General features: G+C 36.4%; 1 protein-coding gene across 4 annotated transcripts in view; it reads right to left on the bottom strand.

Moving 5' to 3' along the window:
- Positions 1–126: 126 nt before the first annotated feature.
- abca12 (ATP-binding cassette, sub-family A (ABC1), member 12) overlaps positions 127–15259 on the bottom strand; it is a 65634-nt gene continuing 50501 nt past the window's right edge. For all 4 annotated transcript variants that reach the window (XM_043248803.1, XM_043248802.1, XM_043248801.1 and 1 more), the window contains 14 exons: positions 13849–13903; positions 11008–11185; positions 10596–10711; positions 9565–9724; positions 8770–9023; positions 8454–8658; positions 7360–7469; positions 7064–7214; positions 3629–3763; positions 3167–3270; positions 2061–2153; positions 1783–1888; positions 1328–1465; positions 127–991 (listed from right to left, as the gene is read on the bottom strand). In XM_043248803.1, the coding sequence (XP_043104738.1) occupies positions 890–991; positions 1328–1465; positions 1783–1888; positions 2061–2153; positions 3167–3270; positions 3629–3763; positions 7064–7214; positions 7360–7469; positions 8454–8658; positions 8770–9023; positions 9565–9724; positions 10596–10711; positions 11008–11185; positions 13849–13903 (1907 nt within the window). In that variant the 3' untranslated portion in view covers positions 127–889. The remainder of the gene's footprint in view (positions 992–1327; positions 1466–1782; positions 1889–2060; positions 2154–3166; positions 3271–3628; positions 3764–7063; positions 7215–7359; positions 7470–8453; positions 8659–8769; positions 9024–9564; positions 9725–10595; positions 10712–11007; positions 11186–13848; positions 13904–15259) is intronic.

The following is a 15259-nucleotide window of genomic DNA, read 5'->3' on the forward strand; positions in this document are numbered from 1 at the left end:
AGTTAGAACATTGGATAGTTCATCATTTCCACTGCGTTCAATTTTCTATGCAAAGAAATTGCATACCTCAACTCACGACATAAAGAACCAATTGGACTACATTCAATAAGACAAACGCTCCACAACTGCATGTGAAAAATAGCTTTAATGTAAAAATAAGCTTGGTACATTTTTAAAAGAGGAACTGTGCCTTGAAGCAGACAGAGGAAAGGGCCGATGAAATATTTAGTACATTCTTGCACAAGAGATGTGCCTTCAGAGAAAATATTAATGAGAGTGAAGATGTGCAGACATTGAAGAATCATTTATATCTCGGAGCCAAAAAGGTCTTTGTGATTTATATCAACTCTAGACAAGAGCTGCATCAATGCAGCCAGCAGTTTAAGAGGATGGACTCTTCACTCTGCATACATATTTAATTCTGTATTGAGTAACACATTGTTAGTTGTTCGTGTGAATTATTTACGTTTTGATTAATATCTTGTATAGCTAATAAAATTTCAAACAATTTAGTAAATAAATGACTTCATTTTCTTTGTTAAGCAGCGGAGCTGTTTGATGACAAATGAAAAACTAATGGATAGCCTGAAACTATGTAAACTAATTTAGACTTTCTGCGTATTATCCCTTTTAAGGCGATACAAACAGCAACAAATTTCAAAGAGAAGTTCTTTTGACGTTGAGCAACATTTGAACCCAAGCTTGGAAGAGCAGAAAGAGTTAATTAACAAATAATTATTCATAACGTATTTGGCGACTTCATTATTCAGTACAAAATAAGATTTTTTCGTCTTTCATAAAAATCACAACACCAAAATATGATATAGCCTAAGTATTTCCTAAGTATTAAATTAATATCTTCTTGAGGTGAGTTAAATCAAGTATTTTATCAGTCCAAAGACTCGTACGAGTCTAGACTGTCAATGTCCGTTCCTTCAGTGACGTTCTGTTCGTCTGTGTCCGTCTTCCCCATGGCAAAGTTAATGAAAACCTACGGAGACAAGTCAAGACATTTGTTTAGTCAGTACATCACCACCTCTCTGTCTCTTTCCATTACTTTCCACTTCCACCTTTGCTTCCTGGCCACTAAACATCCAAGAACTACTCACTTGTTTAATTTTTATTTTGGTCTGTTGCCCGCACATTGATTTCAAAAGGTATAGCGCAAGGACTGCTTTTATGTGTCTGTTAAAGCTTGGCAGATCACTATGAAACGTAGCCGTATGGAAAAGAGATTCTTCAAACAAACAGATCTCCCTTTGTGTTTCAACAGAACAACAGTTTGAGGGTAAATAAATAATGACCAAAAACATCTCACGTATCTTACCTCATCTAGAGTGGTCTGGCTGACTGAGAAGTGTTTGATTTGCAGTACGGCTTTGTTGGATTCTAAAAGACCGAAGATTGAAGCCACACCACCGGGAGCGACAGGCACGTGGTACTCCACCATATTTGAGTGATGATCCTTTAAGAACAGAACATGGACAACGTTAACATTTAGTGTTCACATCATACATTATTAGTAGCCCCAGGGAAGTAAATCTAACAAATTTAAGTATCCCAAAAACAGGCATGATTAAATTTTATGGCTATTTCCAGACTCTGACCCACGAATCTTCTGTTTTCACTTTGCTGCCGTTCCTTTAAGACTTCTGAGCAAAACATCCTACTTCTGTTCGAAACCAGGCACGGCATATTGCCGTCAAGACAATATACCGTACTTTTCAATAACTTGAACTTCTCGATAACTTTAACTTCATTATGATGTGCTCTGTTTCTCACCTTCAGGCACGTGCTGGGGAAATTCTGCTGCATGAAGTTACTGATCATATCTACATCGCAGGAGGCTCCGGATAAGTACATCTTCACCGTGAATCCTTTACCAAACCTGTCAGATGAACAGAGATTATTTTATCACCAGGGACTAAATTATGAAGTGTCTGCAGGAGATATCAGGCTCTAGAGCAACAATAAGTGTGGAAAACAAAAGGAGACGTGAGAGAACCATGGAAAATAATTGGAAGGAGGAAACACGGGATAAAGAAAGATAAACCACTGACCTGTTTTTGATGTGCTGTAGGGAGCCGAGGCATCTGAACTGTCCTTTTACCATTATAGCCAGACGGGTGCAAAGGGCCTCGCACTCCTCCATGCTGTAGGACACAAAAACAGATTGCTGAAACTCTCCGTTCATCTTTTAAACCCATCAAAAACTTTCTGTAGAAATGCATCATTCTTATCATGCAAAGCATCCTAGTATGTTCGCACTGTTCAAACTTCAAAAGCTTTTTTAAATCTATTTTTAGTTTCAGGCAGTCCTTAGTTAATCCAACTTTAGTTGTCAAGTTTGTTTCAACAAACAATTTTTTTTTGCAGTTTTACAGATAACTGAATACAGAAGCCCACTATAAAGAAAAAAGCAATATAAGTAATATAAACCAGTCTTAAGGGTCAATTTTTTGAAACTGAGATTTATATATCATCTGAAAGCTGAGCTTTCTATTGATGTACAATCATTGATGATTGTTAGGATAGGACAATATTTGGCTGAGATACAACTATTTGAAAACCAGAAATCTGAGGATGCAAAAAAAAAATCTTAATATTGTGAAAATCACCTATGATTATTACTAATCAAAATTTGATATATATATATATATATATATATATATATATATATATATATATATATATATATATATATATATATATATAAATTTACCAAATATTATAAAATAATAAAAAAAATTGTATAATTTTGATCCATACAATGAAACGTTGGCTACTGCTACAAAAATATCCATGCGATTTATGACTGGTTTTGCCATCTATGGTCATTTATTACTTCATTTTTTAAAATATAGCCTATACTGCATTTTTCCTATATATACCACCTATTTGTTTGGAGGAACTGAGGCAGTGTGAGTAAGCTGTGAAAGTATAATGTATAATAAAGTTTTGGACTGGTGCTTGATCATATGAAGCATGTTACAGCCAATAAGCAAAAACCAGCACACTGCCATTAGTGTTTTAAATTTATAAAAACACAACCCTAAAGTCTTCTACAGGCCAAAGACCTTAGGCATGAAACATTGTGATTTGAATAAAATTTTCAGAGAAGTAATGTGCCGATTTTTGTTTATTGACTGTCAGATGTGCTCATTACCTGTGCGATGTCAAGACAACAGCACATTTTCCCATCACTTGCTCAGAGATGATGTTCCAGAGGTGACGTTTAGAACGTGGGTCCATTCCAGAGCTGGGTTCATCCTGAGAGGTTAGAGGAGACGTGTACAGTAAGAAACGCGTGGGATGTTTCTCTACGCTTACAGAACAAAAGAAAAAACGAATGCAAAAACCCACATACTCTCCAGGTAAAAGCAATCGTGCAATGCACCGAGCCAAAATTTTAAGTCAGGATTACCGTTGTGCTACGAGACTTTGGCCAAACAGCACACCGACGCATTTCAGAGGTGTTTGTAACGAGTGTGCAACATTTTACCTATTTAAACCCCTCTGAGCAAACACTCAGGACAACATCCAATACAGTGATTTATAATGTAGCTGTATAATTTACTAAACAGAAACTAGTTTCAGCCTGGCAGGAGAATGTGCAGTTTTTGCTCACCAGGAGAAGGATCTGAGGGTTTCCAATCAGGGCCAAGGCCGTCGACAGCTTCCGGCGTGTTCCGCAACTGTAGCTCTCACTTGTGTTGTGTCTATGGTAATTCAGCTCCAACTTTTTCAACAGATAGTTAACAACCTGAAGAAAAACGAAAGCATGTTAATAAGAAAGCAAAAAAATGTATCTTTACAATGTAAAATATTATATTTTACAGTGAAATATCAGTAGCCTAATATTTTTTACTTTAATATATATTTTTCGTATTTTTTTGCTAGAATAATAATAAATATTGTTGTTATAAACAAGCACAGCAAGCCAAGCCGTCGTAAGTTGCAATTATAAACACCCCCAAAATCGAGCAGCCTTATTTTAAAGCGCGCTCCACATTTATAGTTCAGTCATAATTTCCTAGCAATTTATTTTTGATTAACAAAGCAATAATTGTCCCCAAAAAGGCTTAACAAGTTGTTCTAACACATTAACTGTGTGGTCTTGACATCATAATGAGTCACTTTGAATAATGTTTTGATTAAATGCCTGTTGACATTTGACCCCACACAGAGCATGTCATGGTTTCTGCATTCATTTAACTAATTGGATTCATACATCAAAGGATCCAAGTAGACATTCTATGAATTTAAATAGCTTCTCATAAACCTGCAAGAAACCATAAAGGACTCTCCGTGTAACAGGGGTTATATGCACCTACAGATCATCCTTTTGGGTCGGCATCGCACTGCACGGTTCCCTCTGGACATCAAAATTTACCAGCCATTTCCTCTAAATCCTCTAATCCAAGTTAATGGGCCAAACCGCAAAAGCCATTTCAAAGTTTCAGCAGCTTTTACACAAAGCCTTGGTAGCCAAAAGATGACTGATGGTATTCATAGATTGTTAAGTCAATTCCTCCTCTGCCCTTTTTATAGAAGGGTAACATCATCATTACAGGGTGCCGGTTTTACTTCATTTATGACAAAGTTGCACTTTATATCAACTTTAATTACAAATTTAATTGGTTGGTTCAGCCAATCATAGAAATTTTGCTAGAGTTTACTCATCTTTGTGTCATTTCAAACCTGTATGACTTACTTTCTATTAAAATAATACAAAAGGACAAATTTTGTAGCATGTTCAAGCAGCTCTCTTTCTTACAATGAAAGTGGATGGTGACCAGAGAAAGGGGAAAAAGCGGCACAAAAGTAGTCAAATATGATTTAATGTTCTTAACGTTTTCTGAAGCTAATCTGTAGCTTCATGTAAAAAACATAACAAATTATTCCCTGAAAATCTTGCCCTTGGTCACCATCCACTTTCACTGTATAAACAAAAGCAGCATGAACATTCTTCAAAGCATTTCATTGGCAGAATGAAAGTCATATGCTGTAGGTTTGAAACAACACAAGGTAGAATAAACAATGAATTTATAAAAATGTGACTACTGTAATCAAATACCGTAGGTGGCGAGCTTCACAGAAAGCATCTTAATATTGACTTTTATCTACAAAGGGACTACCTTTTCACAATTTCTGTGGATGACTCACCTTTGAGAAGGTTCTGAGACTATAAAAGATTATGTGCAATATTTTTTCTGCAGGCTAACCAAGTATCGGCAGAGACAACCCTGAATTAAGTTAGAGCTTGACAGAGAGGTATGCGTGTGTTTGAGCCATGCTCATAACGTCATAAATGTCTCTGATCATAATGGAGTTATGCAATGCAGAGCAAATAGACATAAACCAATGTGATTTATTTTTTTAAACAGTTCTCCTATGTATCTTCAGTGATTTAGCTGTTGAGAACCGCACAGCCGGTTCTGCATTACAAAAATGAATGTCTTTTACTCTAAAATTTGATTTAGAGGCTCATTTATTCCACACATTTACCTATTTATTGAACCTTGGTGTCTTTTCTCACATTGACATTGCTGCTGCTTTATAAAAGCAATCAAGCTATGATTCACTGTTACATATAGCCAGGATCTAACACATTCAAAAATGTTTTGTAGTAAGAAAACTATTCCAAGTTTAAATCGATATTCATAAGTTGTTAAAATGACACTGTAACTCTTTAGGCAAGCAATGTTTCCCCAGACCAGTGTTTCAATCTTTAAGGAAAACTGATAAAGAGTTCACATCTGCAGCCAAAGGCAAGTTTTACAGAAGTGCTTTTTACCAATAATCCTGAGAGAATGCAAGATTAATTAGCTTGCTAATTAATCAATGTGGAGGAGAGCCAACCATTTTCTGTCAAATGCAATATTCGGACTATAGTAAACTAAGATATGTTGGTATCTTACTGAGAATTCCAGCAGGGATTTCAGGGCTGGTCGATGATGGTTAAAACCGGTGAAGTTAGTTAAGAGTTAAACAGCCTGTTGGCAACAGCAGCATCTCATTCAAAATATATGCTGGTCTTTTCAAAATGACTGTTAAACCTCAATTTCCTGACATTTTTGCATGCGTGGAAAGACATTATCAGGCCACTTGACGAAAAACAGATGCAAAATCTCTCTTAGAGTGTTAAAGGATGTCAGTGGGTTGTGACATGATTTAACAGATAGCTGTCTGTTTCACCTCATCCCTTGCCTCTCATTTCAAATCATCAAACTCTATTAGCAGCATATATTTAATGCAGTTGCACATTATAAGGGATGTCAAAAGTACCAGAATTTCTAAATCAAGTGGATGCCAAAATGTAATGATGTCAGTCTCTTTATATTATCTGGAAAGTAATGACTCAGTGAGTTCTTAGCAAGTGCAGTTGACTTTAAGCTTGTGCATGCATAACTTTTACTTTAAATTTAATTAGTTTATTATTTACACAGCATATTACTGTTGAAATCTTTAAGATATTTTTAAACAAAGTGTCATGCTAACCATGGCTGCATTTATTTGATCAAAAGTATTGTACAAAAAAAAAAGTGATACTTATAATTGTAATAAATATTACTAAAATATCTGTTTTCTGTTTAAATATCTATTTTAATATCTATATCTATTGATAGCAAAAGTTAAATTTTAGCAGCAAATTAGTCCAATCTTTAGTGATCCTTCAGAAATCATTTTAACATGCTGATTTAGTTCTCAGGAAACACATTATTATTATCATCATCATCAATAATGAAAATATATGTGCTGATTTATATTTTTGCAGAAAAAAAGCATTTATTTGCAAAAGAAATCTATTGTAACACCACAGATGCACTGATCGCATTTGATCAATTTAATTGTATCCTTGCTAAATAAAAGTATTCATTTCTTTTCCTACTGACCCTAAACATCTGAGCTCTTGAAACTGGCACTTTGACAAATGTCAAATACTGAGATTTGACAAACAGAGGTATCTTCACAACAGAGAACATGCACTTTTGTAGGTCACTTTGATAAGAAACTGGCCTTGGCCAGAACAAAACAAACGTTGATATAGCTGTGACCTTACCCGGTCAATCTCCCTCTTGGAGATGCCCCTGATGCGGGCGTAAAAATAGAGATGTTCTTCTCCAGTCAGGAGGTCATCCAGTGCGTCCACCTGGGGGCAGTAACCAATGTTTATGCCCTCTCTCCTGCAGTCTATGATGTCAACCATTCTCCTGAGGACACAAGCCAGGGAGATTTATGAACATGCAGTGAAACCAAACACAAATGTCTAGTAAAATAGTCTGAGTGCATTAGAAAAAGGTGGTGAGCAACAGTAAAAGTAACAGATCAAGCTTTTAAAGGTGGAAAAAAAGGTACCCGTCAATGTCACGGATCTTGGCCGAGCCATCAGTAGGGCTAATGTCTCCTGTCAGCATCTTGAAGGTAGTGGTCTTTCCTGCACCATTGACTCCCAGCAATCCAAAGCACTAAGGAAGATATTGACCTTCCATTCATTAACACTGAATGTTTTGCTATCATCGATTATTCTTAAGAGCTCAATAAATCTTCTATAAAAACCATTCAGAACTGAAATATAATGCACAGCATATGCCAAGTGCCTTGAACAAGACTTTCTGGGAATATAGCTGCATTTCCCCTCTATGACCACATCTACATGCACATTTTCAGATAAATAGCAGCACATTGTGGTTAAATTATTATCGATTTGGTCATTGCATTTAATGTTTGATTTACTGAAGGTATTTTCTTAATACACTTTTTTTGAGTATTACAAATCCTAATATTAATATGGAACACAATCCAGTCAATTTTTCAGTCAATCAGTTTATGATGACAATTGGAAACACACTTCTTAGAAAAGGTTTGGAGTAATTAAGATGCATTAAATTTATTTGATCAAAAATACAGTAAAAACTGTATTACAAATTTAAATGATCTAAATTTAATTTACTCATGTGATGACAATGCAGTTTTCAACAGCCATAACTCCGGTCTTCACTTGGTCACATGATCAGTTGGTGCCAAATTAAATATTATCCATTATACTCTTTCATAATAGTACTTATAAAAACTTTAATATTGCTGCTCAATAATTTTGTGGAAGCCATGATATATTTTCTTCAGGATTTGTTGATGAATTAAAAGTTCAAAAGTTATAAATGTCCTTACTGTCACTTTTAAACAATTTAGTGCGTCCCTGCTGAATAAAACTCTTAATTTATTTTCTTGCTTATCCCAAACTTTTGAAAAGCAATATATCACGGTTTCCTCCAAAATATTAAGCAGACGTATGAGACTTATGCCCAACAAGCATTAAAGCATTACTATTGCAAACTATTGTACTTCATATTAAGGAAGTAAAATGCCAGTTTATGTTTATTTTAGTACCAAAATGTTCTTGTGCATGTAAATGCTGTCATAATAAATATTACTATGAAAATAGCACAGACCTCGCCAGCTGGGATGCCCACAGATAGCCTCTTCACCGCCTGTACCCTCTTGTTCAGGTTTTGGTACACCTTAGTTAGATGGTTAACCTGCAGAATATCTGCATTCGCATCTCCACGGTCCACACGCAGACGTTCAGCCACCACATCTTCATCTTCATTGGGGCTATAGCTTTGAACAACGTTACTCTTCCGGCAAACTAACCATCTGCAAAGACATACACAAATGCATAAAAAATGTTGCACTACAAAGTACAATTTAACAAAGTAGTTCTGTGCCAGCCGGTTTGAATCCATGGTGCCAGAGCCTCAGGTATACCTGATTTTACGAAGAAGCGTCTTGTTAGCTATCAGACGAAGCGTGAAGCAGATGAAACCCTGCAGGAACATGGAGATGTACATCCAGCCCAGAACATCCATGCTGAAGGGGTTCTTGTAGGCGTCCACTCCAAAAGCGCTCAAGATCTGCACCTGCATATCAACCCGTGCCAACTCCATCAGCCCATTGCCAAAACTGAACTGAGGGAAGACTAGGAATATGTTGCTCATGGTTTGGTACACATTCTGGATGTTCTGAAATGGACAAACAAAAAAGTTAGAGAAGGAAAAACAATGTGCAAAGCTACTCAGATTTGACTATATTTAGATTATATTAGATTAGATTAAATTAGATTAAGTATAGGTAATTTTTAAATAAGTAAATTAGAACTTTTTTTCAGGAAGGACGCATTAACTTTAAACTTTGTTTCCTCTAGGGCAAATCAGCATGATTTCTGTGACACCTGTGACACATCATGTGACACCTTTTGTAAAAAAAAAAAACCCTGTCTGGCTTTATATTAGGTGGTCTTAATTACTATATACTTACATTTAAATGAATTATTTGGTACAAGCAACTTATTATGTACATATATGTTTTTGCATACTACTATATTTTAAAAAATACCTATATGTAGTTACATCTGTAATTAATGTCTGTATTTATTGTACTATATTTATAATTATACTTAACCCAACCTTAAACCCATACCACCAAACCTATCCCTAACTTTACCAGTTAGGGCACAATAAGATATACTACTTTTTTTGTTTGTTTTAATTACTCTTCTCTTACCTGGTCATTCTGGTTGAGCTGACCCAGGAAGTAAATAATGGAAGTGGAGATAATGGTATTGACACTGATGAAAAGATTGATGCAAACATAACCGATAAAGGCCATCTCTGTATCCTTGAATATCGCAGACAGAAGATACATCCAAGGGAAGGTGGAAAAGCTGAAAAGAAACCATGAAATCAATGTGGTAAGTGGCAAGCTACACATCTAAAGAGAAGAATTACAACATAGAAGAAGACAAAAGAGCCATAGTAAGACTTCTGCTTTGAGTTTAGCAAAGAAAGCGAGAATATATTCCACAGTCAAACTAAGAGGCCAGAAGATAAATGAGTTCATCTATTTCCTCTTCGTGAAGCATCCTCTCTCCTCTTCAGCTCCACAGAATGATCTGCTTTTTTATTCATTACTCTTGGTGATTGGGGTGGCGGGGTCAAGGAAGAGGATGTGTTTAAACCGAGGGGGTACCGCATGTGTGTATATGTGCACGTTCCCTGGCCTGTGTGCGTGTATTGTTAGTGTTGGAAAGTCCACACCGCGCAGCTAAACAAAAGCAATTAAGCAGGTTGAAGGGAAAGTGGTGGGATCGCTGTGATGTGTGGTTATTTATGGACTGAGAGCCGGTGAGCTCACAGGCGGATGAATGCAGGCCAGACTGCTGACTTCACACAATGAAGGGCCTCCCAAGCAGCCTGGAGCTCTGACGCCTAAAGACTGACTGTGAGTGGCCTCACTGCTCTCCACAATGCAATTAACTGGGTGACGGAGTGTGTGAAATCGCTTCTTCAGAGCCCAGGCCTTGCAGGAAAGCTTTGAGCAGCTCTCCTCTTTCTAGCAGAGAGCCCGGTGTTTACCTGAAAGCATTAACTAAAACTTCTTCTTTTGCCAATGCTGCGACGTGTAACATTTGCTGAATAATACATTCATGAAGCTCTAGTGCCTTGAGGACCTGTCAGCTTTGAGATGTTCTAATGAGACGTCTGTCTTGTGACAGGAAAATCTCTGGTGGTAAAGGGACTCTAATGTATGCTGACCCAAATAGCACCAGCAGAAGTGTGACCGCGCCGAGGTTCTGCCTCTCTGTGAATGCTGGGAGCTGGAACGCTGCTATCATTGCCACCGAGAGAATCACTGGTACCATGTAAAGAGCCTGCAATGACATAGAAAAGACCTCATAATTATAAACGGTCTTACGTATTATGCATAGTGAACACTTCATCTGGCATTTAAGGTATTAGTTCTTGCCTTCCCTAGTAATCAAAACCTTGGCGTTTATAGCGCCATGCAATATTCTTTTGGATATTATTCATATTAAATAAATTATATCATTAAATTTGCATTCATCTTACAACTCAAGGATATTTCATGATTCGTGAGTTTTGGATTTTTTTTTAAACAATACAATAGATTCCAAAGGCTGAAATGTTTAAACTTGTACTGAAGTACCATATCATAGAAAAAGTTGATGATCCAGTAGAAAGGTTCGCTGATGCCAGAGATCTGCTGGAGCCTCTTGGAGCCTGTGTGATGTTCCTGAACCTCATAGATGACAAAGCTGGCAGTCATGATGGAGTAGCCAGTGAGGACACAGAGAGCAACCAGGATGCTGACTAAACCACCCACCCTTGAGAAGACGAAAAGAAAATAAAGGGTAAGTATTGTAATTTCTTAATTTTTAGCTCATCAAAGTTGCATTTATTTGATTCGAACTACAATGAAAACTGTAACATATTATTAATACTGTAACTCCTTCTGTTTTAATATATTTAATAATTTAATAATGTGATAGCATTACTCCAATCTTCAGTGTCACATCTTTCACAAAACATTCCAATATTCCAATGTGTCTTGTGAGAACCATAATACGTTTTAATTAGTGCTGTATAATTGTGTTTGTATTTACATAATAAATATACACAGTACACACATGTTCTGTAAACAAAAAGCTATTTTTCTGTCACTTTCTAAATCTGAATGGTTGAGCGGTTTAAATATTTAAATGGTTGAGTATATTTATTACATGCACTAATAAATTGTTCACATAAAAAATCTGAAATGTTTAATAATAGACTAAACTGGTACATATCTGTGCACTTTCAACATGCATTAACTAGCAGAGCAGAAGATGTTCTGCGGCAGTGGTCAAGTGCAGTGAAAGACATTTTAAATGCATGTCATGCTGTCTTTCCTTTACAATACAAACTGAACTTGAAATTTCCTACAGTCTCTCAGATGAGCTTAACACTGTTCTTCGGTCAAGCTCAATGCACTTACAGCGGCACCAGACACAGTGAAGAGAAAAGATGAAAGCCATAAGAATTAAGATCTCTCTATCTGTGAGAATTGTGTAAGACAGAGGCAGAGACGATCAAGAGTTCAGTCTCAGCAGGACTCTTCTTCTTCTACCAGACACCAGCTGAGCTTTGCCTTTAATGCTGCCCCTCTGTATCCCATCTCTGCCCTCAACAACTGTGCCTCCAAAAAAAAAAAAAATACTCAGAATGGAGGACAAATAAGAACGAACTGATCTTGGGGAAAGACAGAAGACCCATACCACAGAGAGTTGAGCCTGAATGAAAAAGCCAAAATCGCTTTATATTCAGATAAGAAGGACTCAGTTGGTTGATCAATGACGTCAAAAGATAAGAAACTAGATCGTACTGCTTCTCTACATCTTTAGACATTTCTAGACAATTTTTGGACCTTTGTTTTGCAGCCTTTTTAGATTGCCTTTCTCATTTTGTAGAACTTATCATTACTTGATGCAAGTGAAGACCTATTTTAGCTTTCATTCCTAAAAACAATAGCTTATTTAATTACATTCAGTCAGCAGTTGAAAATGGCGTTAAACTATGGTTAAAACACTTTAGATCGATTTGGTCCTAACTAAGATAAAACAAATGTATGATTAAAAAATATGGCTACCATCAGACAATGAGATTTCATCAGCTATGAGACAAAGTTAGCAATCGCTCATTAAAATATGTAACTGAAACATAATATTTTACAATTTTGAGTGCTACAGGGATGACGTAATTTTGTAGAAAGGTTCCCTTGAAAAAAAAGCAAATTGGCTTCCAAAGGTTTTTGGATTAGTGCAGATAATAAGCTCTCTTACATGTTTGGTTCATTAGTATCATCTTCACAAATAAACACAACTTCTGTAAATTCTGGAGCCAAAACACATAGATAAGTGTAAACAGTTATATGTCTTTAATATCATCAACACTAAGTTTCCAACAAATCTTTAATCAAGTTGGCGGGAAGGTTTGAGAATTTACAAGAGCACGAGTAAAAAAAACGGTAAAAACAGACAGTAGTGAGTAGAATATTTTTGTTCTGCATAATGTTGTTTAAAGCTCACAACAGTCTCATTTAGCCACTTGTCAGCAACTGCATTTTATATATAAGCTTTACAAATCCTGAGTGGGGTTTTACTGATGTATATATGTTGTTGAATAAAATAGGAAAATATTTTGAGCTTGGGTTAACCTTAGACCTTATTTCAGCCATTTAACTTCAAAATGCGAAGTCGATTCTGGGATTCAGGACTCTTTCCTGCAGCACTCTATTTGTAGTTGAAACAGCTGCCTGAGGCTGTTACCAACATGGCCACCAAGTGCTTGACTTGCCTTAAAGGGACTTTGCTTTTGATATAAGTATCTGTTATACAAATACATTACTCTGTTACTCAGAGGCTTTCTTGAGTAGCCAACCTACTATTCTTCCTTTTCCTGCCTTCTCTACATGTTGCCTCCCCTCTCAAGAAACCCCTTTCTCGAGTCTAAGTAGCAGACGTCAAGCCAGACTCATCCCAGCTGCGAGAACGAAACAACTGCGCTCATTTTACAGAGCGTGTCTTTCAAATTTAGGCACGGTTGAAATTGCCCACAGTGTTCAAAATATAAGCATGTTTGGGTGGCGACGTTGAATCAATTAACCTCTGAACCACCTTCAGAGTAAACACACATTATATTGGGTTAGTAATCAATAAGCCAAGCTCAGGAAAAAATCAAAGAGGAGTAAATACAGGAGTCAAATTACATTAGTTCAAGTGCTCCACTAGAATGAAAATGTCAGAGCAATGTTTGCATATCTTATCTAAAGCCCATCATTTGGCTGATTGCTTTCTTTTCCCCACCACTGGGTCTGTGATTTTTTACCGGCCATACTAATATGCTCAGTCTGTATTTGGTCCCACAGAGTACTTTATCTGCTTTAGCTGCCAGACAGAAGGACGTGCAAGCATGCATGGATGTGTGTGTGTGTCTTTGTGTGTGTTCTTACATGACATCCTCATCTTGCACTTGGCCAGGGTAAGGGTGGCTGGATATGGAGATGGCTGTAAAAAGAGATTTCAGCATATGAGAAATATATACACTTGCCTAGAAAACACGTGACGGGCGATCTGCCCCTCCCATGAACCTTTTCTGAATTTATGCTCTGTTTTGCCCTGAATTACTTCACCGGCTACATTTGAATGAGTGCATCCCCCCTTTCCATTATTGACTGGTGGGATTGCATTAATCTTGCCTGGAGGCGGACAGTGAATCTTAGCCACTGGGCCAGTCTGGCAGTGTTGAAATAAGACCAGCTCTATTCCTTCATTTCAGTTCTCAGCACCTCTAATTAGCATTCAGACTGCTTTGCCTTATGATTGGAGACCGAAAAGACACACTGCCCTCTTTCTAAGGGTAGTGGTATTACATTATTTTCAGCCTTACAGTGCAAGGATTATATTTCAGAGCAGTGTTGGGTGTAATGCTTTACTGTAATTAAATGACATATCCACTGAAAAAATAAAGGATTTCTGATCATTTTTAGGCAATTCATTTACAGTTACTTATAAAGTAAGCATTCAATTATTTTCTAAATTGTATCTACAGATAAAATTGAATGCAGAGTCTTTAACCCTCTATGCATTCACTTTCAGTTTTCCCTGGTTCACAGAGAAACCATACAGATAAGACTAAAATCTATTTATTCTAACAAGAAGACAAGAAGAAACTAGCTGTGTTCTTTGCAGTCAGTTATACGGTCTCTTCCTGTCTAAGTGGGCGGCTCTTGCTCAGAATAAGCTGCTAAGTGGATTAGACCTTACACAGCAAGTCAAAACTTTAGATATGCAAGTCTAAGTGCACATTAACTCAAGCTAACCTAACACTTTTCATCTGTTACACAATGTGAAAAATATTAAATACACCCTACCATTTAAAAGTCTGGGGTAGGTATGATTTTTCAAATGCTTTTAAAAGGAGTCCTTTATGCTCTCCTAGGCTGCATTTATTTGATTAACAATAAAGTATTACCAGTAATATTGTGAAATATTATTACAAATGAAAATTACTATACAGTAACTATAAAAAATAACTATAACTTTTATATATTTAAAATTTGAATGCATTTGTGTAATGGGGAAGCTAAATGTTTGGAAGCCATTACATCAGTCTTCAATCGCATTAAGATACTGATTAGATGCTCAAAAACATTTGTCCTTAATATTGAAAATATTGAAAACAGCTGTACTGCACAATATTTTGTGGACAATTTTGTTTTATTTCCAGGATTCTTTGATAGCTAGAAAGTTCAAAAGAACAACACTTATTTGAAATAGAAATAATTCTCAATATAAATACTTTATCAATGTAATGGATATTTCTTGAATGTATTATTTCTTTAAACAAATTGCATTACTGAC

This window comes from Puntigrus tetrazona, chromosome 9 (assembly GCF_018831695.1).
Source record: "Puntigrus tetrazona isolate hp1 chromosome 9, ASM1883169v1, whole genome shotgun sequence".
NCBI lineage: Eukaryota > Metazoa > Chordata > Actinopteri > Cypriniformes > Cyprinidae > Puntigrus > Puntigrus tetrazona.